Source organism: Perna viridis, chromosome 7, assembly GCF_037379345.1.
Source record: "Perna viridis isolate PV_CMFRI_1.1 ecotype Kerala chromosome 7, ASM3737934v1, whole genome shotgun sequence".
Taxonomy (NCBI): domain Eukaryota; kingdom Metazoa; phylum Mollusca; class Bivalvia; order Mytilida; family Mytilidae; genus Perna; species Perna viridis.
The window spans coordinates 48,641,248-48,669,234 of NC_142451.1; the positions used below are offsets into that span (position 1 = coordinate 48,641,248).

At 32.5% G+C, this 27,987-nt stretch overlaps 1 protein-coding gene across 1 annotated transcript; it reads right to left on the reverse strand.

Moving 5' to 3' along the window:
- LOC148613079 (uncharacterized) lies at nt 1-27,987 on the reverse strand. Its single transcript, XM_088595112.1, has 2 exons — nt 27,338-27,987; nt 1-2,096 (listed from the first exon to the last, which is right to left on the reverse strand). Exons 1-2 carry the CDS (start codon nt 27,795-27,797, stop codon nt 1,801-1,803), a joined length of 756 nt encoding a protein of 251 aa, XP_088451238.1. The 5' UTR covers nt 27,798-27,987; the 3' UTR covers nt 1-1,800.

A 27,987-nucleotide genomic window follows, 5' to 3' on the forward strand; every position in this document is an offset into this window, starting at 1 on the left:
TTTTTTTGGTTATAAGCGGCCATCGATTCTATTGGATACAATGAATTAACTATTGAATATTTATTGAAACTTTGCTTTCAAAATTAAAAAAAAGACCAATAAAATCGCAGTCTATGTTTTTGTAAAACGAGTCACACTGGGAATTAAAAGAAATACCTTCAAAGTTGAAAATAACAGCATTACTAAACTTTGTATCGTTTGTACAAACTAAAATGGCAGAGTTGTCTTTTAAGTTACATTTGATTGATATTTAAACAATTCTTTAATGTGCAGTACATCTGCCACATAGTAGATTAAATTGACAAAATAAATTACTTGTGGCTTTATTTATTATTTCCGGGATAAGACAAAAACTGGAAAAAGATAGCTTATTTAATTAAAAGATCAACTATCAACTATATACTGCGTTTCCTTTAGAAAGTTTTCGTTGTATATCACAAGCTTCCAAGACGTGTTCAACTACCGTGTTATAAAAACAAAAACGGTGTAAATATCGCAGAGAAATCTGACATTTTACACGTCCATATCACGCCATTTAATCGAAATGTCTAGAAATACTGGAACCCATACACCTCAGATGTAAAGTATAAAACAGAGCATATACTAATAAATTGTTTTTCAAGTGAAAAAATCTTAGCATTAAATGAATTTGCGCGTGTGGCGTGATGATTTTAACCGGACGTTTATCGATTGCTATCGACGACAGATTCCGATATATTTTGATCCTGGGTGGTGCTGTATTAATGACAGTGAAGTTTGAAAAAATGAATTATATATGCTGATCTGCAAACATATTACAACTGAAAGCGTTTTCCAGTTAATCAATTTCTGTAAAACTGATAAACCGTTTATTTGTAAAACTAAGTTTTAAAAACAGTTAAAGCACAATGTAGCCAGAGAAATTCGAGATATGCGAAATACCTTGAACGGATAACGCAAAATGTACCAACTTTTGTTTTGATTTCATTTAACTTGAAAGATAGCTCTTCTGGCATGATCTGTTAAAAAGAAATGTATTATCATCAGCCTATTATACAGACACTGCAGTTAAATTAAAAATAAGCTCTAATTAAAAAAATCGTCACATAAAAACATCTCTTGGCAAGAACATGGCACCAAAGCTTTTAAAGTAGTAAGTAGAATGGGGAATAACAATCTTGGGTTTGTAACCGAGTGGTCGTGTCCTTTTATTGTATATTACTTCTGATACTTCTTAGAAAAAAGCTCAGGAGTTTTGATAGATAATAAACCTGCAATGGACGACCTTATGGTTTCCCTTGGTTAAAATGAAATAAAACAGAAAAGTAAGTATACCCGTTGAACTATGAAAATGTGAAAAGAGTTACCAGGGGTTTACATAATGATAAACAAACTTTGTCGACGTACAATGGAATTACACAGAAGGGAAAACAAATTAGTTTCTTTTCTAATTATAACTCGAAGTTTCTTAATTAGAAACGCTGGTCAACTGCAAGTTTGTTTACTCTATGGAATCATTATATACAGACTTTATCCTACCATGTAACATATATCTGGAACATCAAAGCATCCTTCTGGTAATCACATTACCATACAAAATATAAAACATAAAAATATAACATCAAAACATTTATGGGACCATATAAGTGAGACAAATTCTACACGTAACAAACACACCATTAACGGTGTCAATTTTGCCTTCTTCAGCATCCGGTCACGTGGATGAAACGTTCCAAGTGATTGGATAATCCTATGTGTTCTTTATTGATGCAAGACACACTTTCATTGGATAAATAGTACATCGAACTTGTATGAGAATTATCATTGGTTAATAGCCTGAGTCATGCATGGTCCCTGAGATTTCGTCGGCGTATCGTCCCGTTTTACGATCTTTTTTGCTTTAATCCTTCTGTTCTGAAACCATATTTTAATCTGTCGTTCTGACAAGTTTATGAGCTGAGAAAGTTCCCATCTACGGGACTTTGAAATATACGTTGAATTGTTGTATTCCCTTTCGAGTTCTGCAATTTGAAATTTCGAATATGGCCGCCGTCGCTTCCGTAAAGTAACTGTTGTAGGGGCGAGTGTGGTAGAAGGAAGATGAATCTGTTGCATGTCTGAAAAGAGATGACAACTTATTACAAAGTGTCATTTAAACTTTAAATAGAAGTAATTACATAAATCAATTAAGAGAAAGTTTAGGCGTTTTTCCCCAAAGTAAGCCACTATATTGTTTTATGAGGCTACAACCAAAGTACTTAAACAATTATTGGTTTATCAAATGCCGGTCACTGTCAATGTGACTTTAGTTCATGGTCATTTGTTAGGTTAACAAATTATTATATATGATACTGATACTCGATTATATCGTTTAGGTTTCACGTTTGCACTGTTTATGATACAGGGCTTAACAGTATCGGATACAATTAAACATGGTGTCAGATACAAGATCGTGCGGTTTAAGATATGGACTGTTATGGTTTGGCACTGCTTTTTAAATTTGGTCATAATACGATAAAAGTAGCACCCGCTTTCAGAAAAATAACGGCTTTTAATATTTACTCTCTAACTTTGCTCCTTCGTATTGTAACAGTTATATATCATATTCCATATCATTCGATTATTTTGTATTACATGTACATCATGTACTTAACTTGACTGTTATTTAACAAGACAATAATGCAATTCATTCATTGAAATCATTGCCCTACTGAGGTAATTGTTGGGTCACCATTAAAACAACTTAAAAAGCACCTTGTTAATACATCGTTTATACTTCAACACGAAAAGATTTGGGAGCCATTTCACGAAATTTCAATGAACATCTTAAAAGCCTGAGTCACAGACAGAAATTAGGCAATCTATAAGCAGGCCTCATTCCATTACTAAATGCGTGTGGTCTTGTTAATATTTGATGCTTGATATTTTTTATTAAAACTGTCTTGTTTAAAGGTGACGATATTAGAAATGAATTTACTTGTCATCGTAATATCTCATGTTAGATATACACAAAGACAGCTGTTTAATTCATGTCTTATCTATTTTTTTTTATTTGACCATAATACTTGACCAATAATCGTTTACTCATTTAGCTATTTGGCAAACAGCAAACGATAACAGTTCAAAGGCAAAGATGTTGCATTGTAAGGCAACTTTTGATGACATTCTCATATAGCAAGAGCAGGCGTGGATCTAGAGATTTTGGAAAGGCGGCCCAGGCAAAAGAGAGATGCTGGGCTATTTATCGCTCATCTGAGCATGAGATAACCCAAAATCTTCCAACAAATAGGAAGACAATAATCGGAAACCCCCTTGGACATACTATACAATTAAATTAATGGTGCCGAATAACGCAAAGTGTTATTCCTTTACTGCATAATAACGTATCTTGGTTACCTTTTCAGTTAAGAGCAACGTCAAAAACAGTAAACAGGTAATTCAAAGGTGCCCTTGTCGACCGTCGCGGCAATGTACATGTATTGTATATTATGTTATCAACGGATAGAGTCCCACCTAAATTCATGTATTGTGCAAAAACTAAAGTTAAAGAGTTCAACGATTCTGGTCATTTATAATATGGAGATAGCAGTATTATTGATTTGGAGTCGTCAGATGTTGATTTGACCCTATTTTGACGCCTCCAAATACTCAAATCCAATACAGATGTACCTTAGTTATGAAAATCACATTTGAAAATCTAGAAAAAGGCCTGCACATGTGTAAAATTTTAAAGGAATTGATATTCGACGTCAATATATTGCATTAGGAATGAAATATATAAAAAGTTAAGTGGTTTTAATGCATTGTATCTGCTAGATAATGTGGTCCTGAAAAGTATTTTCATCAATATCAATACTACTCATTCACAAGTGTGTCTACAAAGCTGGGGACATTTGTGAAGGTAACAAAACAGGGATGGATTAAAAAACAGGGGTAAATTGAAAAAGGTTGTCCAGAAGAAAAAAAAGCAATGTTACAGGTGTGTCTAAGGATGGTAATCTGAAGGAATCAAATACAATAGGCTCTCCTAAAATTCGACTTCTTTTATGAAATAAAAAAAGATCTATCCCATTAAAAACCGGTCTAAAATCACGTGCTCTGGAAGGGCTAAAATATTCTTTGTTATATAGACACCCGTTGTGCTTCCTGTTGAAGAATATATGATTGTAATAAAGCGGTTACAGGTTATTCCAAAAATCGGACCAATTTACTTATTATTTATCACAAAACAATGAGATTGGAAGTATAGACTGCTATATTAAAACAATTGTTAGCACGGTAAAAATATTTCTAATTGTCGTTATTTTAGAGTTAAACATGTTTTGTGTTCATGCTGCAGGACGGGGAACTCTTTAAAATGATTTATCGTAGTATTAAATTTTAATTTTCTCTTTGAACATTCAGTGGATAAAAGTATAATGGATAAATTATCTTATCCGGTGATCTAACTGTACAGTCGATGTGCATAGGAAAATACAGTCACTTCCAAGCAAGGCTTTTCATTTCAGCAGTATTAATTAAAAAATGAAGCATCATTTAAGTAAAAAGCTTTTAATCTCTAACCTTGAAGAAACCATTTGGAGTTAATGGGTTTTATTCTGTCGAGTAAAGCTAGAGTGAAAGCGGCAAGAGGATCCTTAAGGTTTTATGACCAATTTATAAATGTACCAATGATCGATACTCATTTGGGGATCAAAACAGGAGTCCAAGGGGTTGAATCCCACTTTTTAGGAAAATTCGTTAATTTTGTGAAAATTTTTGGAAAAAAATGAGCAAATCATAACCTGGGACCCCTTTTTGTACATTTCATGATTGGATCTCCTTTTAAAAAAAATTTTGACCTTCTCCACTGTCGATAGACTTACAAATTCCATCAAACTTATGTTGGAAGGAGACAAACTTCCACGCCGATATTAGATATTCGCTAATCAAAACTTTTGCACCTCTGTAATTTGTAATGAGTAGTTATAGTACTCATGTAATCTCATCTTGTATAACAGAGCCAGCTAACCGGAAGCGGTTATAGGTCTGTGGATAAAGACAGGAGAGGAATCGTTACATTTTTATTTGGGGTGCTATGACAAATTTTACATAAAAAGGAGTACCATACTTGCACTAAGCATCTCCATGACGAACCTGTCGATCTTTTACGAAAGGTGTAAGAACTTTTCTGTAGTGACGAATCCAAAGAAAAAGGTTCCGGGATGGATCCCACTTTTGTTGGAGTTTTTTCCATCATGCGCAAATTATTTGCAATTTTGATTGGGCAAATGATAGCCTGAATCCCCATTTTTTTCTGGAACGATTCTAGAAATCCTTTTCAAACCCACCCCTGCTCTGCATGGTTCCTAACATGTAACAAATAGTGTTATCATTATAGCGATATGAAAACCTAAAGTTGAAAAGATGTATGGATGACGTTCGTGAATATATCAATGGAGTCATCTACTCTATCAATGTAGTATGCTTGTTATCTGTAGAAGCAAGCGTTGCTTATTTTGTCAGAAAATTTATTCAGATACTGGTACCGACTATTAGAAAACTAATTTGATTACAAATTCAAATTCAGGATGAATAATTTAAGAAGATAGAGGTAATGCTTTAATCCCTCGTGATTATGGAGCGTCATTACATTTATTTTTACCTTCACACAAGAGAGCAGAGCAGTCATTAAAATTTAGGAAAAAATAAGCTGTTACAAAAAATAACACATTTTCACGCCAGACTAATGAAAGCCGAGTAAATTAGATAGAGCCGTGTCTGTCTCTTAATATCTCACCAAAAAGTTAGACCTGAAATATTTAACAGATCTGAAAACATGCGCGTATTATAAATCAACAGCATTACACGATTTAAATGATAATAAGCTATATTATCTGTTTTTACATCTCAAAACCGAGAGATATTGGAATTACATTTCTTTGACTAGAAGCATAAAACCAGGGACCGTGACATGAGCTTTAGTTAACGTTCAAATGTATAGTGGACTGATAATTGAAATAATGAAGATTTCAAAGATGGCATGGACTTAGTGAACTGAATATGGTGGTTAACTATTCTGTTTTATAAGTTTTTCTTGTAAAGTCTTTCATAACACTGAAATGAGAAAGCACGCAGTCGCATAACCTTACAATGACCTAGACTGCCTTCCCGAATCCTTTAAATACGCAACCAAAGATGGAACCCATGTATTTCAATTTTGATGTTCCCTGTGGTTATTCACAAATGCAGTTGTTTGAGTCGAGAATCATGTAATTTAATTCTAATGAAACCCGTCTTACTTCAAGCAAAGTTTCCTCGTTGATAGGAGAATACTTACATAGAAGCTCTACCTCCTTTGTACATTGATTGCTCATCTTGCTAGCAATGGAGATCAGAAATTAAACATTTTATATCTAATTGTACAATTACCTTTCAACCAGAACCGTATGTTTGTTCTGTAATGTTGCATTTGTATGATAAAAAAAACAATGGACAGGGTGAAATGCATCAAATGCACCCGAGTATAACGTAAATCCAAAGCAGAATACACATTAGTGAAACTTTTCAAGTATCCTATACAGGCGAGAATGGTAAAAAAATAAACGTTACTATGATACCCCATGCAATTGTTTAAAGTTCGTTTTGCAGTTTGCATGCTAACTAATCTCAAGATGCTATTTCATAAAAAAAATATCAAACCAAGAGTGTCGTGTTTAGTTTCAAGTCCAATCTTTAACCAAATATGAGCTCGCAAATAGAGGTAGGCTTAAAAGCAAATGAAAGACAATAAAATATGCTTGAAAACCAGTATCTTCTTGACCTAGAACCTTTCCTTTGAAAGAAGGATTCATGAGATTTCCAGATCACCCAAGTTACTAGAATTCACGAGATTTTTATAACCAGTAATGTTTACAAAATAACACAAGATCAAAGATGGCCGACAGTATAAAAGCAGCAATAAACGTGTTTTATACGGGTATAAAATCTGAAACAAACGTATTAAAATGTTTATGCACAAGATGCATAAGTTTTCAAGCAACTTTATTAAAAGAAAATGCATGATCATTATTTGACAAGTTTCGGAGATTTACCCATTTTTCAGGGCCGTGAGAGTTGGACAGTTTTAGGTCTAAAAATTAACATAGTTTCAGTGGGAATTCCAAACTACTCTTCGTGAGTATCAAAATCTGATTATTAAGTTTAAATAATAAAAATATCCGTAAATTTCTGAAAAACCGCAAAATTTTCCAGTAAAATAAAAATTACCTTTACTATAATATTTATATAAAAATACATCATCGTGTCCAATAAAAATTTCAATATTTACAGTAATTTTTAAAATATGATAACTTCGACCACAAGAATGGTAAGAACATAAAACCTCTTCATAAACTTTAATGCCACTATTATCTGATTGGATATAAATAACACCACGTACAAATGTGCTTACAAATATGGAAATAAAAATAAAGTATAAACCAGAAAGAATTATTGATGAATTAACAGCTAAACTCCAATTAAATATTTAGAGGAACGCGTGTTTCTATCACAGCAATTAACTAAAACCTAAAAGCATTAAAATGTAGCTGTATTCCACGCTAAAATTGTTTCAAAATAAATATTATACCGTGAAGGAAGTGTTTGTTGCTGTTTTTGTTTGTAGGTTCATTTTTCTGATTAAGAGATAGTGACTTGTCAAATACATATTTATACATTTAGAATGAAACGTGAAGGTTTAAATTGTACATTATATGAACTTATTTAATCTTGAGGGATTTGACATTTTCGGCTCATCGCTAAAACCTCTGATGCACTTCGAGAGCTTTGATAGTACCCAACAGACCAATATCCTTCTTCAGACAGTCACAAATTTCAAGCGTTAATTAATGGTTTAATTATCTTCCGTTGAAACCTACAATATGTCTTCATAAACAAAACTAGAAAACGTGTTTCTGGTGTCACACTGAACTACTGGTATAAATATAAAGAAACGAATTGGCGACAAAGAACAAATATTTGGTGACAACAGAAAACTTTTGATAGACATTGAATTCATATAGGTGAATGTTCGCGTTTTGATATAATTCCCCCGATTGTAAGTTGAAAAGGGAAACTCCATTGTTTCTTCACACAGAAACTGTCGGAAAAGACTCGATTTTACTTTTTATTCAAGTTGTATCTACTAATAGTAAACAATATGCAGCAGTCGTTTTCCTAGAAAACGATGTATACTTTTCGTATTAATTTTAAAATAATGTTTAACAATGTTTGTTTTGTTTTTGTTTGTTTTTGTGTATACATACTTATCTTGGTTTGTTTGTGAATACATACTTATCTTGGTTTGAATTAAGTCAGAACCATTGCGGCGGTTTCCATCCTTCCTGAACTGAACATATTTTATTGCATAAAGAGCAAAGGGATTGGACAAAAATTATATTAATTTATAAACGTCCTCTCCCATCTTTCCTGATATTGTCATCTGGTATACGGACTTATGACTACTGCTTAGATTTTATCAGTTTGGTAATTCTGGTATTGCCCTTCATTAAATCAGAAACTGATGACCTCATTTTCAATACATTTGATTTAAAAATATTAGTTAATTTCAATTATTTTCATTTTTAGTACAAATAGTAACTTTGTCTTTATATTTTAGGGGAAAAAAACCAAAACAAGCAAAAAACAAAAACAAACAAGGAATTAAAGTAAAAACAGAATTTTGTTTGGATTATTTGTTTTAAAAGGTAATGAAACCATTTTGATCTACTATTTAGCTTTTGACTTGCGTAAATTTTACTCGTTTCTTACGACCATTTTGCATCAGAAGTTTACACTGTATCATTTGCTATCGTTCTATTTTATCTATTTCAAATTAAAAACAATAGCAAAAATACGAATAATCAACTAATCCGAAAAAACAGAGATGTTTGTTAGTTGGTCAGATATAACTGATACAAATCTTGAGAGATGTGATCAGTCTATTTGTAAATTGAAACTTTCCTCGAGAGCCACACAGATTGAGATTATAAATGTAGTCTTTAAGAATTTGATTTACGATTTTATCTCCTCCAATAAGAAAAACATATGCAAAACTTAACGATAAAATCTGTTACCTATCAAAAGAAATGTGAGCCACATGGTGAGAAAACGTCGTGGTAGGCGAAATTTGATTGGCTATAAATTGGTGATAGGTGTGCAGATACTTTTTCTATCAATTCTAATTGGCTGTTTGATTGCCATTTTATTACCCCCGTCAGACAGCACATAAAGAGAGGCCAATTCTAAATAACACTTGCAATAAAATTATTTTCAAAGAAAATTGAGGCTTATTTATCTGGCGATGAAACTCCAACTCTTTTAATGATAAGTAAATTGTTGGAAAATGCCTCTGAAATAGTTAGATTCAACACGTACAAGGCTGTGTTCCGGACAATATAACAGAAAATAAATAAACAGCCCCAAACATAAAAACCATTTGTCATTAAACAGCAATAAACCGTACTCTACAGTGATATAAGGACGAATGTAATGTCAGTGATCTTTGTAGTAATTATACGGCCTGTTAAATCCAATCAATATATAAAGTCGGAGGTGTCCTGAGGTACGACATTATGTGGGGTCAGGTAAACCTAACAATGTTAAAGATATCAGAGAGACAACCGTCTAATCGGGAGCACCTAAAATAAAGGAATAGATCGAAAACTGATTCAAATCATAATTTTTGTTTAAAAAAAAAATGAAAAAAAAAAAAACAAAACAAAACAATGAATTTGTCTAAGCTGCTATAAAATTTACCAACTTAGGAAACAGCTGTATTTTTCAACGTATAATTTATTTCATCTTTTATTATAATTTAGATCATGAAATAAATGATATTGAACACTGCTGAAAGTTGAATACACATTTTTTAAATTAAATGGGTCTTGTCAAGATTTATTTAAATGAAAGCATAAAATCAGCGTAATATACTGCTGTCTATGTACGGAAAAAACGTCTCAGCCACACAATTGGTGTACATATTTTCCACACCTTCCAATCCAATCTAACGTTAATAAAATGATTTTCCACGGCCCATTCAAGTAATTTAACACCACATTTAACTGTTTGTAAAGTTACACTACAATTACATTAAAAATTCCACCTTGTTGTTTGGATAATTGTCAAGGAGTCAAGTGAGAGGTGGCAGTATGAATGGTGCTTTCATTTATAGTGTAGGTTCATTTGTCACCCGTGCGATGGTGCAGCTACGCTAAATGGCGTGAGTGTGGGTTCATTTGTCACCCGTGCGGTGGTGCAGCTACGCTATGTGGCGTGAGTGTGGGTTCATTTGTGACCCGTGCGGTGGTGCAGCTACGCTAAACGGCATGAGTGTGGATTCATTTGTCACCCGTTCGGTGGTGCGGCTACGCTAGAATGCGTGAGTGTGGGTTCATTTGTCACCCCTCGTTCGGTGGCGCAGCAACACCAGTTGGCATAATATAGAAATATTTGGGTCAATTTTCTCTTAGAAATTCTACCTGAAAGTTACAGATACAGGGGGAAACCCTTCAAAGGACTGAAACTTCTGTTCCGTTTATGCAGGGATTAGGTATAGAAACAAGTTTTAAATCTGTACTTTATGAATATTCCATATTTTGACAAGTTTCCACCCATCATGTAAACCGGTTTTTTTCTGATTACATTACTTATACTTTCACACAATTATAGTACAACATATGTATATTTTTTATACTACAGTCTCGCCTTTCATAACTCACTTATCCCTGTATCGAGTCATTTATTTAAAAAAATACCAATCATATATACACGGGCATTATGTTAATAATCATTAAAAATGCGCTTACATTTATTTCTGTGAGAGCAAAGCATCCCATGAAAAGAGTAGCTGTAAAACCGGACCTACTATAGACTTATTTACACAGGTGATGTTTCAATTTAAAGTTCATATGCGACAAATAAATTTGACCCCTGACCAGACCAACACCTTCTCTGCAATAAAACTTCCAAGACATTTACTTTTCTCGTCAACTAAATAAACCCGAGGTTACCACCCAAATAAACACCTATAATCTACCACTAGGTGAGAAAATTTGAAGATTCAACTACATTTTATTTCATTTTATTTTACGACTTTGAAGTGAAGAACAAACTTTGTAGAATGAGTTCTATTTCTTTCATTGTTGTCAGTTAATGGCGCCGCTGTAGAAGTTGGTATTTGTTTAGGTGATATGTATGAAATAAACATCTAAGATGAGGAGGCAATCAGACGTGAAATTTAACAACGCATTCACAAAATAAAAATCAACAATTCAAATAACCCTAGAATATTGCTATATTATTTTTATTAGTCAGGATTATTGTGAAATATCCATAAAAACAGCAGATCAAAGTCTACACGGGACATATCGACTTAAGCGGACTTTGTTAGACCCGACAGTTTAACAGACTAATTCGCTCTTTTTATACATCTAAGTATATTTTTATGAAGAAAGACAGAATAGGACCCACGAAGCTAATCTTTGATACGGCGGCACTAAATCATCACAAGAGACAAACTTCTCGCGTACGGGATAGTTTACGACATAATGGTAAAACCAAACACCATATATTTTCTTCACTCTATAGACTTGAAACGTACTTCCTTCATACATTGAAAGATATTCATTTCTTAATCACATTTTCAGTAAATTAAACAAGTTTATTTTATAATATGGTGTTGGCTAACACCGTACTTAATCATACTACTTCAGAAACATATGCTACGCTTAGACGCTGTTCTTTTCAGTTTAGACTAAATTTCATGCATATTTGAAATGATACATTTATATAACTTGTGTTTTTATTGTATGAATTATGTGGTTGTACTTAGAACTTAGTTGAAACATGACTTCAATTATAAATATTCACAACCAAAGTAGCTTTGAAAAGGAACGATGATATTTGATGATAAATAGACAACACTGCATTTGTACAGAAGAAGAAAAAGATGAAGGAGAATTTAAATCTTAATTTTTGTATAATACAATGAATTTTCATAATATAGTGTGTCAATAAGGAAGCATAGTCATGTGAAAACTCACCAGCAAACAAAAGTTTATCTAAAACTTGTCTAAACCAATCACAGGGTTCAATAACATTCACTCCTTATTGTATTACCCTGAATGAACAAACTAATTGTTTAGAGCAAACACAGATTATAATATAAAGTAGTAATATCATCTTCTCGCTTTCATAAAAGATGCATTTTATTTTCTATTTTGCCCCCTCCCCCCTTTGACTTTACCAATCTAGATTTGTCTTCCGCCCAACGGAAGTATAATCGTATAACTTCTCAAATTTGTTATAACAGACACATGAAGGTAAGTAAAGAACATAAAGGAAAATATTCACACGACTTCACAATATTTTCCTTAAACCTAAAATAATAATAAAATGTTCTGATTTAAAAGTTTACCTTAACAGAAACGAAAATTCCAGACAAATTATTGCTCAGAAAATAATTACCTATGACATCATTGTCAAGATGACTTTAAACTTTAAAATATACTAGTATTCAATATTGAACACAATGATTTTTTTACAAAACTGTCAAGTTTGTGACTTTACTCTTCGGATTTCCTCTTTATGTTTTCCAAAAACATACAACTATTAGCTAAATGATCAAATTTTATTGCTATTTAGTCAACATATTTTCCGTCATGAACATGATATATGTTGGTGTTTAAGACATGCCACAGAAGATTTACTACAGTAGTATGGAAATTCATATAGAGAAAACCAAAAATCATCACAAATTATAGTTTTATAACGTCAATTCTTAGTTATTTGGTACAATGCATGTTATTATGTATATAGTTTAAGATCCTCAGAGGTGGCTAACTAACTACTTTTTGACGTAATGTCACGAAATTATTACCTCTTATGTTGTTGACATAATTCTGAATCCGCTGCACAAAGAGATAGAGTATGATCGGATGGTGGATATAGAGGTAGGTAGGCAGTGTATAATCGCATGGTTGACATGGAGTTGGGCTGTGAACGATCAGATAAAGGCTATAAACAAGTAGGCAAGTGTACAATCGATTGCTTGACATGGAGTTTGGCAGTGAACGATCAGACAGAGGCTATAAAGAGGTAGGCAATGTACTATCGAGTGGTCGACATGGAGTTGGGCAGTGAACCATCAGATAGAGGCTATAAAGAGGTAGGCAATGTACTATCGAGTGATTGACATGGAATTGGGCAGTGAACTATCAGATAGAGGCTATGAAGAGGTAGGCAATGTACGATCGGGTGGTTGGCATAGAGTTGAGCAGTGAACGATCAGATAGAGGCTATAAAGAGGTAGGCAATGTACGATCAGATAGAGGCTATAAAGAGGTAGGCAGTGTACGATCAGGCGGTGGGTAGATATAGACAGAAAAGTGGCTATGTAGAGATCGGATGGTGCTTATATAGAGGTAGGAGGAATAAGATCAAAGGGATACTAAATAGAGGTTGTGTATGATCGAATAGTGGCTAGAAAGAGGTAGTCGGTGTACGACCAGACAGTGGCTATATAGGTAGATTGTGTACGATCTCATGGTGACTAATTAGATGTAGTTTGTCTACAATCGAATAGTTGCGAGAAAGAGGTAGACATTGTACGATCATAAAGATGGTGGCTAGGCTTGCAGGGTGCGACGAAAGATCCATATCTTGTTCTAATTCCGAAAAAAAACATCGATACCAGTAGAGTAATTTCAGATTGAAAGTTTGCAAAAAAGTAAGAAAAACGTTCTGTTTGTTGCTAGTATCTTTTACGTCTATAATACAGACCATGTTTCCTTGTGACGAAACATGATAATTATCTCGGTTTTTCGAATTATTCACACGAGTAGGCGAGCTTCGTGCCTTTCCACAACTCTTCCCGTTCATATATATCAATATTGAAATCAACATTTCATAATTCAAATGCACATTTACGTTAAAAGCAGATACCCGGAATGAGTTTTATAATTGCTTTTTTGTCGAATTAGTGCGAATGCATTTATCAAACTATATATTACGATGTCACAGTCGAATGCCCATAATAGTAGGACTATCCCAAATATAGTCTGCGATTACTTATTTATTTACCATGTTCATGTACTAGTTTATCTATCACATATTTATATGCCATGCCTTTCCTGTCTTTTAATACTTTTAAAGTGTCCACAGTTCGTCATATCTAGAACGCAATCTAGTGTTTACAGATATTCTCTTTTTATTTTCTGGGATATGACGCTATATGTGTTACTAGAGGATGGAAGACGCACCCCAACTAAATCTTAAGGATGGATTTGAATTCACTTCTGATCTTTCTGCATTTGTGTATTTGTTAAGTTTAGAAAGATTTTAATTTCAATTTTCCCAGTTTATTTTGTATTCTTAAATAGATAGCCACGATCCTCAATATGCAATGAGCTCATGTATTCTGCCTTTAAAACATCCCTTTTTTGTTATTGATTTCCTGAGAGAGCAATGATCTAATTCACCCCAACTATAAATAATGTAAATATTTGGATATTCCCTACAAAACATAGCCTTATCGGAAAAGCATCTGCTGCAATCCGTAATGGGCTCTGGATTTTAAGTCGATAATCTTAAATTATTCAAGTAAATTTGGTCAAAGGTTAGAGAGTACGACTGAAACATGTAATCACATTTGTAATATATTGAAATAAATCATCGTAAATTAATCAAAAGCTCATTAAATACAGAATATGATTTATATCTATATAGGAATGTTATGATTTATTGTTGTATTTATACAAACTATAAGGAATTATTCAAAGTTAATTCTAGAACGTTTTCTGAAGTATTTTCGGTATTTCCGATCGAGAACTGTTTTGATCAAAATGCCAGAGGGATATGTAGAGAGAGAGGGTATGGAAGACAAGTATAGATATACCGATAAACGTAGGAAAGAGCAATCAAGGGAACCAAGATTCTTGCGGAAATCAAAAGAATGTAATCCAAGGACAAAGACCAGAAATGGAAAACAGACACACACAACAAAGAACATAAAATAATCAAACTAATACATACAAAGTAACAAAAGTATATGAGCAATTCGGACTCCAGCATGGACCAGGTACACCAGTAGGGTAAGCGTGTTCCGCTTTTCTAGAAACACCCGCCGAGTTGCTCTTACAAAGTAAAGTCCAGCGAAGACGAATGAGCAAAGGAAAATATGATACGTTGAACAAATCAGTTTCCATGGTGCTGATGGATACACCGTAACCATCCACGAGTTCATGATCACGACCATAAAACTTTTGTAGTAAAGCCGAGGACATCAGAAGATCGACATACGATGCGTAAAATAACACAAAAATAAATGAATAGCACGAATCAGACTTTAAACAGGAAGTGAACTCATGTGCTCCGGAAGGGTGAGCAGTTCCTTCGTGCTACTCGTTCAAGCTCCAGTTCGGTCGGAATATTCATACACAAAACGTTTTCAGGAAATTAATCTGGGAAGTGAAGACATGCATCATAGTGTTAAGCTTATATGAAGTTGTAAACAGAACAAACGAAAGTAGAGGTAAAACAAATAAAACATTACTCAAGTATACACCCACATAATGTTAGGATTAAAGGTCGATATCCAGTTGGGTAAAGCGTCTTTTACATTTCTAGAAAAAAAAGTTGTCTATAACTTATATCCAGCGAATTCATTTTTTAAGTACTTAAAACTTAATTACAGCAAAATTTCCAGAAAGCAGTGTTTTTCAAAAACACCAATGTGTTTCGACAGTGAGCATGCGCACTTGTTCTGGTTAATTGACAACCGATCCAATATGGTATAGATACTGATAAGGACTAGCGTGTTCACCGAACAATTCATACCACAACAAAGGAAAAGGATGAGAATTAAAGAAAGTCACAGTTCATTCTCCATGTCCCCGAGATATCATTAAATACTTGTCTTTTCATAATTAAGCCACAGTTTTCCGTATAACTTCTGGTTCTGGTTGGGATATATTTATACTCCAAAGACTTCAACATTTTTTTTATGAACCTCCTCCTAATCTAACCGCCATTTTTCATAATTTTAAAATTATTTTTGATGTAAATAAATTCTTAGTATGTACATGTATGATGCATTTGAAGAGTCAGAATAAATAAGCCGATTAGAATACGGGTTTAATACTCATTAAAACTAAGGTGTTATCTCATGGGAACACACAAATGTCAACGTTAAGCTAATATTTTTTTTAGACATAATCCATTCCATTGTCATTGTGTTCCAATACTCCATCAGAGTTGACAAGGTCTTAGCAGTCGGACTACAAAGATGATTTGAAGTTAAATTGACTACTATGTTACGCAAGTGATATATTGGACGAGAAAACACACATCAAGTGATAATCAGATGAGTCAGTTTTAGAGTGTCCAACATATCTAAACTTTAAATAGAAATTAAATTGTACTGGAACTTTTAAGTGGATTAAATAGACTTTTGAAATCTAATGCAAGGTAACACTTTACTTGAAACGAGTAACACATGTATTCAGCAATAACCTGTCGAAAAGACTATAATTAAAACAACCCTTTGTAGGGCATTCTCTATAAAATAGACCTGTATTTTAAGACTACCTGCCTTATGTGACCAAGACTTTTCTCTTCATCAGAATGTCACTTATACGAGATGGTTGACTGTTTGTGACGTTTTATCTTGGTAGATTGTTTGAATTTTTTTTTTGTAAGACTGTTTTTTTTTTGTTGTGTTGGGGAAAGCTCGCGTCACAATAAGGACTAGTACCTGATATTATCCAAGTATGTAACATAAATATTTTACAGTCTACATTAGATTAGAAGTATTAAATTTAGAATGTCTGACTTGACCGTGCTGTAAACAGATTTGTTAAAATTATAATCAATGTAATAGTAGTATATGTTTTTTGCCCTTCAATGGCCATTGATTTGGTAATTTGGTCTGGAAGTATAGATTACAGCTGGTTGGTTTTGTTAAAATCAAGATCAGCAAAATAGTAATTATCCAATAGAGTAATAAACAACACTTGTTGAGATTTATGAGTGTGAAAACAATAAAAAAATTTCCACATAAATGGAAGACTTTTAAATTGGACGAAGTAAACTAGCTACGTCTTGTTAAAAATTTTGATTTCAAAATAAAATGAGTTTGTTTCCTTTTAAGTGATTTCAGTAAAATATGTTAACAGTTACTGTTAAAATACAGATTTTCCACCATTAAGAGCTTAATCATATTTTTTTCTTGATAAGAGAGACTAAATTATATACCCTATGATAAATTTTTCACAGCGAGGCCCTTGGGGCTTCATGCAAACAAAAGTTTGTTCTGCTTTGCCGGTGAAGCTGCGAGCAGTCCGACGCCGGTGGTCTTAGTTTAATAAATTTATCATGATATACGATCTAGGAAAATACTTTTTAGTAGCATTTTCCAATCAATATTTACATCGATCAAAAGCAGATCATAGGAAAGATTCCATTTTGTAAAAGGAAATCGTCTTTTAGGACAAAATCTACTCAATCTGATCGAGACTGTAGACAATGTCCTAACGCGAGGAGATTCAGGCTTATAATTGTTCTTCGGTGGTTATGACGACCTGATGGAGTCCTCGCATGCAAGATGGAATATCATAACAACACTTCTAAGGATGAAGAAGATGTAGATAACAGAGAGACAATGAACCGAATAATGGAAAACGTAATTTAATTACACATTTTGTGATGAAAAATTGGTCTCGAGCATATATTTCAAAATGACAAGTTAATACGCGAAACTATTAAATATATTAATGTCAATTTGATGTTCTCTGTGACCGAAGATTATCTCGTGTTTTACTTGAAAGAAATTGTCCAATGACAAAAAACTGCCCTGTATTAGGTCGATCTTCGATCTTTTTGATGTCTAAACCTTGTAAAATAGGAATACAGATCACAGATAAATTTTACAGTTGTTGTAATAGAAATTGATTGGATTGTAGGAATAGTTTGATCGTTGAGACATCCCTTACATATACTGAATAGTTTGATCGTTGAGACATCCCTTACATATACTGAATAGTTTGATCGTTGAGACATCCCTTACATATACTGAATAGTTTGATCGTTGAGACATCCCTTACATATACTTACTGAACAAGATGTAACATGCTGTTATAAATTAATTGGTTTCTTTCTTTTTCTAAATGCTTGGCACCATATGATTATCTGATAATTCCTTATTCTCTTTAAGGGTTTAAACCAATTAGTTTTATCGGATTATTGAAGTCTATGTTGGATTAGAAATGCAGCGCTACCTACTTTATAGATGATGACAACCTGATTATAGGATGTCTTTATCTATTTTAACCCTGTGAAAACCTTTTACAGAAACTTCATAAGGGTAATTCTAGCTACTTTATAGGTTTCATAAAATCTCTTTTATATAATTACTGTTAAAACGTTAACCAGCTATGTGAAAGTCCGTAATCTAATACAAATTTTACATAAAATTAATTAACACTATTAGCAGTTTTTAAATTTGTGATTATGGCAACATTAACACAGAAAAAAACAATACAATATAATAATTGATTTTTACCATTTGTACGATATTTATTCACATCTAAGTACGAATTAAAGTTAGAAAATTAGTTTCAATCAATCATCGCAAAAAAATTTGAAACATCTGTTTAACGCTGGAGCGAGCAAAGTAAACATGCCCGCCTTTTCAATGATGACCATCAAGATAGGCAGGCTTTTTTTTCTAGAAAAATATTGATGCCGAGAAACTATTAAATATCGTGTCCATCTAATCCCAATGGACATAGTGTACCGATTTGGCCTTAGATAACTATTCCTATTGTTTTCTCATAGAAAAAATGGAACGTAGGTGTGTGTTCCTGTCCGTGACCGTCTGTTACACATCACAAGATCAAAGAAAGTTGTCGTCTGCGATGACAGGTGAAGTATTTTTTGTAATTTTTCGATACACCACAATTGTGACGTTGAGAAAAAAAGGTTAGTGTGTTGTTTGTTCTGTGTGATAAGATATTTACAAAATTTCTCAGTAATTCGAAATTACAAAAACGTAGCATACCTACAAGTGAATAAAAAAAAACTATATTAATCTAAGCAGGGCTACACTAGTTAAATATGAACGAAGCCAGAGGCGTAAAAAACTTGAACAATAGACTACCAACTGCGAAAAAGACAGTAATTAATATGAATAAGTGCCAAGTGTTTCTAGGGGTCTTAGTAGAGAAACTGACAAATGAAGACTAAACATGAATATGACACTAATATAATTAAACAAGGAAAAGACAACATGCTTAAATGAAAAGTCTATACTGAGCATAGATTTATGGAATAGCGTAGTCATTAATTCGAAATTAATCTATTTCAAATGAATAAAAAGTCGTGGACTTTTTACTAACTTCAAAATCAAACGGTAACAATAAATGATTTACCAAAGTCAGTCCATAGTTCAATATACTAGTGTGAAATAAAAACATCACCTTCCCTCGGGCAAAAATAGTACAAAGTCACTGTTTGGTTATATCTTCATAGCGTTTAACTACTAGACTATAAAATTAGTCAAACCCCGTGATCTTAGAGATAGCATCGCAAATAAATTGAAAAATAACTTTTTTAGGCGGTAATGATTCAGAATCTGTAATCCTGTTCAATATCATAGGACCGGCTTTATATTTTTACCTTGACACAAGAAAAGTCGAAGAGAAAAGTAAAGAAAATTTGTCCATGAATTTATAAGAATCATAAGGCTCGTGGACAATTTTACAAAACTGAATAATAATTGGGCAGTATATCCGCCTATTGTGCTGTTTTTTTTTCTTCTGATTTTGGCTTTTCTGGGCACTTTACAGACAACTTTGAATAAAACAAAGCTCAGTTTACTTTGTAGAACTTATATAAATCATTACAATACAGTACAAGAAAAACATTTTGTAGCAGGGGTAAATGAATGGTTGAGAAGAAGATTTAACTATTTTGTTTTGACCCTACTTGGTTTTGCAGGTTATGACGTCATTACTTTATACATCCGCTTCTTCTGATTGTATAAGGATACATTTTTTTATCCATAAATGGTTCATGTCGTTACCGAAATTCGTTATTACTGACGATGATGAATGAATACCACCAAGCAAGTTCGTATTTTTCTGTGGACGGTCTGATGTAACTTAATTGTGATTAAAAGTAAAACTTCCATTAAATAGAAGATTTTTATCATAAAATTAGTTTATGGCACATCGTAAAATTGGATTTTCAACAAAGAATAAACAATGTTTGTTAGATATCGATATTATATTCCACCACACGCGGTAAGTGAAAAACCGGAAGACCTTCTCGTCAAGTTATGTAGATCTTGAGTGATAAAATAACAGAATTAATTGTGAAATTAATGTTTTACTTTTATATTATATAAGAAGTTGTTTTCGATCCGAGCTGTTGTTTCAGTCAAACTTTAGCATGAGCTCAATTTGTCTAGTGGACAATTTTCCCTTATCCCTACCTTAAAGAGAAACACAATAAGAGAAATAATTAAACAAACGAGATACGACAACACCAACAATGAAGATATGATCACTTCGAATACTAGATAAGAAAAGAAAATGAACAATATCTTCATATTTTTTTTAACAATAATGCACCACAATTTGTTCGCCATTAAAAAAATACAAAACAAAAAAATTATCATTCCGGCAAAGTTTTTTTCTAGGTCACACTTCAGCATACCTACGACATCGTCGACATAGGAAACAAAACTGCGCTTCATATACCAAATAAATACGAGAAGAGCAAACTGATAAATAGTAAATAGGACCCAACTGCAATATACTTTTGGCCTGAACTCAAACGAGGTAACGCAAGGCGCACTTTAAGCAATTAAAACCCTTTAAACTTGTCCCATCTTTTATCTATTGGCGACAACCGTTTGACACTAACTTATCTCAGGTTCACGACTCTGCCTTCCGTATAAATAATTAGAATTCAATTTTCATGCATCAAACAAAAAATTTTTTCGTGTCATTCTGTTTTATCCGTTCATTTTGTTCTTTGACGAATGTAAATTTCGAGATCTTATCGTGTCCTTTCCGTAAATGATTCTGTCATTTCCTTTGTGACCGTTATCATTTATATAATAACGTTTTTGCCACCAACAAAGTGCTAGAGACGTTGCAATATATCTTAAAAGTTTATGCAAGATATAAATGCAATGTTTAAAAGGTTTGTGAAAACAAGTTAACCTAATGATTGATAAATGGTCAAAATGAAAAATGCATAAAAAGTACAAATTTTGGTAGGTGTGTTTGAGACAAGTTTTTGTAAATCTGATGTTGTTGAGGATAATTTTCTGGAAAGGGCTACTTGTGTATCGAATAATGATATTTTTTATGATATATCTATGCCTGTTTAAAGAACGATTAAATATTTTCATTTATTACATGTAAAACAAGATTCGTTTCTTCCTTATAATGATTGAATAATTAACATTTTTTGAACTTTGCAGCTTCCTCCAATTGGATAGCTATGAACATATATTATGCAAAAAAGGATATATTTTTGCGGTTCTCAAAAAAAAAGAACCATAGAATTATAGAAATCGGATGACCTTTTTGAGACATTTTCCTTCATATGTATACAGGAAATGAACAAAGATATTCAAAAGGACATTTTTACTGCACGTACTAAAAAGAGTATATTTTATTTTGCACTTGCAACATCTTTTCGTCAAATCAACTGATTTTAAGGAATTGACAGTCAAGACAGCTTTTCCATATTACAATAATAGTATATGTTAATAAATATGTAATTTCATATTGGCCCTGTTATAGGTTTGAGGCCAATATGATTGACCGAAACCTATAACAGGGCCAATATGAAATTACATATTTACTGACAATTTTATTAACCAACTTAACTAGATGATTTGTAGAACAGTTGTTTGTTGTGTTCGTGTTTTATCAAGAACATATAGGTTTATTTGCTTTAATCAGTCTTAAATATCATTTTTATATAAAATGGAAGATTTTTTTTTGTGTTTCTGCAGCTTTTAGTCCTGGTGATCAAAGTTCATGAAATCCAATTTTAACTCAAAATGGCGGTATCAAACGAACTGAACTTATGATGCTGTATTGACCCTGGTTTGATCCATGTTGGCCTTCTTTTTTCATATTGGCCCCGTATAGATGCCCGGTTTGAATTCATATCAATTGGTCAGTTTTTGATATATTTTAACGTATTTTGGGTTGTTGGTTAATTGCTTGCTTTATTAATTTAGCCGACAATTGTCCAGCAACTTACTTGAATCATTTTGAAAGCTTGATCTTGATAACTGATTTTTATACAAATCAAAACAAAATCTTTGATTGCGTAAGGGGAAGATTCGTAAAAATCAGAAGATGGATTTGAAGCATTGGGAACAAAAGTCAGGAGTTATACGGTTATAAAAAAGAAATTCCACATACTGAAATTAAATTATTTTGTCAGTTCATGGTAGGTCATTGAACATCATTTATCTTTTGTTTTACTTACACTTGTTTCAAAACCGATTACATTAACAAAGAATTAATTGTTTCTATATATTTACAAATAGTTAACTTTTCACTATTCCTATCAATACGATAACCACATCTGTAATAAACGTCCACATTGGTTTATATCTGCGAGTAAAACTGTCCAGACCTGCTTTATCAAATTTAGAGATCATTGAAAATTTTATTTAGTGATAAATTATCGGGTCAATTGACCATAAAGTAGCCACTAGCAGTTTAAAGATACAACTGGTTATTCTTGATCAGATCTCTGCTAGTTGTTAATGATACGTTGTGATTCCGTTTTTCCTCCATGTCCCTTGAATTTCTTATTTTTATTTTATCAATAGGTATTACCTCCATGAACGGGACCATTCCAGAGCTTGAAATCTATTTTTTTCTTCAAGAAATATGCATTATTATTATACTTGAAAAAAACCTGAGCAAATCAAGGCTTATTGTTTATATAATATTCTTACTTTATACCCTTTTCATATGTATAATTTGCTTCATAGCTTGCCATTAAGGTAACCAAGATGATACAAAACAAAGAAAGCAAACAGAATAGTAAGAAAAAAAAAGACTCAACTTGCAATTACATATATTGATGATGCATAGGACTGATTGTAAGGATTGTAAGGATTGTATTAATAAGAGAAAGTTGAGAAATAGTTTTCTCAGACAAGAAGTAATCTAGTATGGTTACAATCCATTATCAATGATTCCGTTACATTTTTAAAAGAAACACATGTAACATCATTGCTTGAACCAGAGTAACGTACACAAAATAAGTAAGACTATAACTTCCAAACATAGTACTTTCTAAATTGTTTACTGGACTGTTAGTGAAATTAGGGGAACCATGGATGCAGTTATTAGCAAAGAAACCAGAACTATATATATCCATTGAAACCGAAAGATAAAATACAACAGAAAATCAAAAGCAAATGAGAAGCAACACATCCGCATATTTATGGTAAAAGACGATATTTGTTACTTCAGCAACATTGCTCCGAATAGTCCATTCAGATATATAATGGAGAACAAACAACTCTTTATGGTCATTAAATACTCTCTATAATTGACAATGCAGATATGAAAGATGGTCACCACTGTAAAATTCAATAACCTGACTTCTATCATCAATTGTCTGCTTACTTTACAGTAGCTACATTAATGTAAACACAAATGTTTTTTAGATTGTGGATAATTCACTGTAATAGATGATTTATGACTAGATATCAATTTGCTATTAAAATATTTCCATGTTGTAATGTCGGAACTGTTTTAAAAAAAGAAACAGTAGCCATCAGCGACAACAATCATGCCTTATTGTTCTACATAATTAATGTGTCACATTTAAACCTTAATAGTAAAACAGAAGCCTCGCTGCGGACTACACAACCACAAAGCCAAAACAACACACACGTTTCCTAATACATTACAATTATCCATTTACACTGACAAAAAGTTATAATAAATGAAAACACTATGATAATGAAGCATTGAGTACATGGGTGGTCTAGGCGTTTTGACCTTAGAAAGCATTTAGTCTCCATCTAAAGGTAAAATTACGATGACATATCTATAATGGAAAAGGGGACTATAAATTATAGATTTTTAGACTTGTTGCAAATTACCATATGAATTAATTCATTTTATGCTGCATTCGGAATTTTGAAGAATATGATATTTTAAACAAATCTTTGTGCATTTCTGATTGCGTTGGAACTTCAAGATATAATGGGTTAAAAGTCACCACTTAAACTACGGGATAGTAGGAGGTCTTCTACCTTTAACCGTAGTCTAGAAAACTAGTTTATTCAGATGACACTCATTAATATGAACACAGTAGACGTATGAACTTGTTTATGAAACGTAGTTTAGCATTTGTTTCTGTGCCAAAATCCGTTATTTCTTACACAGTCTGGAATTGTTGATTTTATATGAAGAGGAAATTGCAACATTGTTAAAGTTATTTTTCAATAGTCTATAAAATGTAATAGTGAAAACAAAACAAATACTTTTTACATTGTCAATCATTGTAATTATAGACAATGCTTCTGAACACTTTAACTATCAATGAGTAATTGACTTGGTATCGATCGGTCATGAAATGTTCAATGAAATCAAGAGAAATCATGATCTATAGATCAACAAATATCAAGAGCCAATGATCAGACATATAAATTCTATTAATATTATATACAACACATCCTTTGACCCCGTTTTTAGTTAAAGCACCCACAAAAGTACCGGTAGACCGTCAATGGAACAACTTGAGATAGTAGAGCAGAAGATATACTGAACTTTTTAAAGCAACCCTGTTAATTAACATTCATGTTTGCTATTAGATTTAGTAAAAAAAAAAAAGATAGGTAATTTTGTTTTACCTTTAACAAATAATGCAAAGTTGAAATATGAATTTAACTATTATTATCAGTGTAACAAAAAGTAATCAAGGGAAACATGATAAAAAAAAGAAGACCGCAACCGAAGGGAAAAGACCAGACATGGAAAACAGACACACTCAACATAAATAAGCATAATAATACCTACAAAGAAACGAAAGTAAATGAGCTTAGACTTTACTAAAAACTGGGAGCATGTTCCCAGTGCATCGGTACGGTAAGCATACTCTGCTTTTCTAGATACACCCGCCGAGTTACATATTGTTTTCAACCCCAGAATATTGACGGCAAGGTTTATGATACTCCAGTTAGTCATGCTTTATAATAATAAACCCCTCGCTAAATGATTGTTAAAAAATACAGTTTCAAGATATGTTTAAATAATAGTCACATGCATATACAGTTTCTATTTAAATATTGATAAAAATGACTTGCTAAACATGAATCCAATTTTTTTTCTTTCTTGTGTACCAAATAAACTAAAGAAAATATCAAACACATTTTCATTGGCATGCTGTTATAGAAAAAATATGCATCCGTTCTGACAAAAGCATTTTGTGATTCTGTGCTGTCTGACAACTTTATCAAAATAGACGACTATTCCCGTATGTCACGGTACAGCAAGTTCTTGGTCTCACGCTGTATTTGAATACGAACCTTAAGCATTTGTTTTTCTTTCAGAAGGTTTTTTTTTGTGTAAATTATTTTAGTAGTATGTAATATGTTTATATTCACAGTGTCATTTAAAAATATTAATAATTATTATATTATTTTGTTTGTTTATATTTTGTATTTCTGGTTTTTATTCAAATTTATATTTTACATTGATTATTTATGAGGGACATACATCTGCTGTAACCCTGGTCTACAATGTGACAGCTTGGTCCAGTACAGAACTAAAGTAACCAGTATTTTTATTAAAACTAAAGATATATGTATATAAGGTTATTTTCGTCCCAATTTCCAGTTAAAGATTTATCGTAAGTTACAATCAAATCGCTTTGATTGAGTTGAAGTCATCTATTTAAATGGGACTTGAAGATGAGGGGCTTTTAACATGACAATTTACATTCACACATGATCCCATAAATTATTCTGATTGCTTTAATGTGCAAATTATTCAAGTTTTAAGGGATAATTATTAAAATCAACTCCAACATTCCTACTGCAAAAATATAGATCTCAATATTGACGCGACATAATTAGTGAATAAATGTGCAAACTTACTTAAGAGATACCCATTTGCTATAGCCAAAAGCACATAAATAAAACAATTTCTAACGTCGTCTATGTGATCAGTCAAGCATGACGTTATCTTCATCGCCTAAGCACTAACGCTTATCAAATTTTGATGAGAAGTAAAAATAAAATTACATAAAATTAAAATGAGCCCTTTCATATTTTACCGATTATTAAAAAGCTGCCAGGAGATGTACAAGCATGTTACTAACGTACTGCATTAGGTACGTCGCTTTATATTCAATTTTAATGTGTTTTGTTTTGTTTCTCTTGAACAGTTTTCCATATGTGTGGAAAAAGATGAAAAGATCAGTGTTAAGTAAATGAGTTCTTGTCCTGGTTGATCTAGTGTAAAGGCAATACATGTAGTAACTTATTTAACTCATTTATTTTAAGATCTACTCAATGATGTTTTTACATCAATTTCAAATTAAATATTATGAATTCTTACTTTTTACGCCAAGATATATCAGTGGTTAAAAATGCAAATAAAATATTGAGGGATTTATTTTTTACTTAAATTACCCTTGTACAAATTAAATTTCAAACAATCTTTGAAACATTTAAATTCAAATGTTAAATTCTTATGTACCAAAGAAGTAATTATAATAAAATCTAGATACTGAATCAAAATTTACTTGAGGCATATCAATGAAATTTTGTAGGTGTAGTATAAATTAAAAGATAATTTGATGGAGTGATATTTATATTCTGTTTAAGTAAACAGGATAGTCTTTGCCTTTTTGTCAAATTTGTGGTCAGGTTTAATGACGTCTCCTAATGGTAGAAAAATGATTTATGTTTAGAAAATTACCTTTCCGTATCTAAGATAATTTACATTTACAAATGAATAAGTTACTAATTACTCATCATTTGTTTTGATATATATATATATATCTGCAGAAGGTGTTGCCTCATACGACGTTGAATTTTTATTTGTGAAAGGTTTTTACGTTATCTAAAGTAATTTGTTAATTTTATTCATAAAACAATAACAGAACCTGAAAGTAATCGGTTTGAAATTATTAATTTTTGAATCTTTAAATTGAAAATTTAAACTAACTGTTAATTGTAAGAATGACTTAGAACCACATTTTATTTTTCTTGTGCAGAGAAGAGAAGTTAAACAATACATTGACCTCTCCGTTCCTCTTAAATCTGTCTAAAATTGCTTACCTCTTTGGCAAAAAGAAGAATAAGCAGACATTGACGTAGCCTTATTGAGGTCTAAAGCATCAGGCCCCCTCCAAGAATTATCTAAAACATTTAGTCGTTGGTGACTACTACACGAACACGATATGGCACAGCAGCTCCTTTGACTATCGTCCCGAGGGGCCTCACTGTCCCCTCGAATATTTGTACCCTTATACAATAAGTTTTCATATCCTGTTTTCATTAGCGAATTACTATCCCTGGGTGACGTACCTTCGGTGGTTGTCGGGGTACACAGTTTCCAGTCCGCATTTGCATGCTGTTTTGCTGTTTCCGACGGTAGAGAGTACACAGAGCCTGGAGTGAAATATCCTGAATGTGGCCATGTTCCGTACATGTGTGGATAGTTCCGGTCACAGTTAGCACCATCAGCATACGAGGGTATATGCCACCCACGAAATGCGTACGGGTTCATTGCCGCCATTTAGAACTGGTTCCTGAAAGTCTTTTGTTACTATCGCACTTTTAAGTTCAACGTCAGCTCCCTAACTCTCTATTTAGCACAAGTTACGGGAAAACAATTTCATCAACTTAGATAAACAAAACGGTAACATCAGTTAGAATGTTTATTACGATGACAAGTATTCTATCTTGTAACCAATTCTTTTTGTGAC

What these genes read in the sequence shown, in the direction of transcription:
- LOC148613079 (XM_088595112.1), bottom strand. Translation starts at nt 27,797, where the DNA reads ATGGCGGCAATGAACCCGTACGCATTTCGTGGGTGGCATATACCCTCG. An exon ending in TTCTTCTTTTTGCCAAAGAG is followed by an intron (nt 2,097 to 27,337) that starts GTAAGCAATTTT and finishes ATCTCTTTTCAG; the next exon opens with ACATGCAACAGATTCATCTT.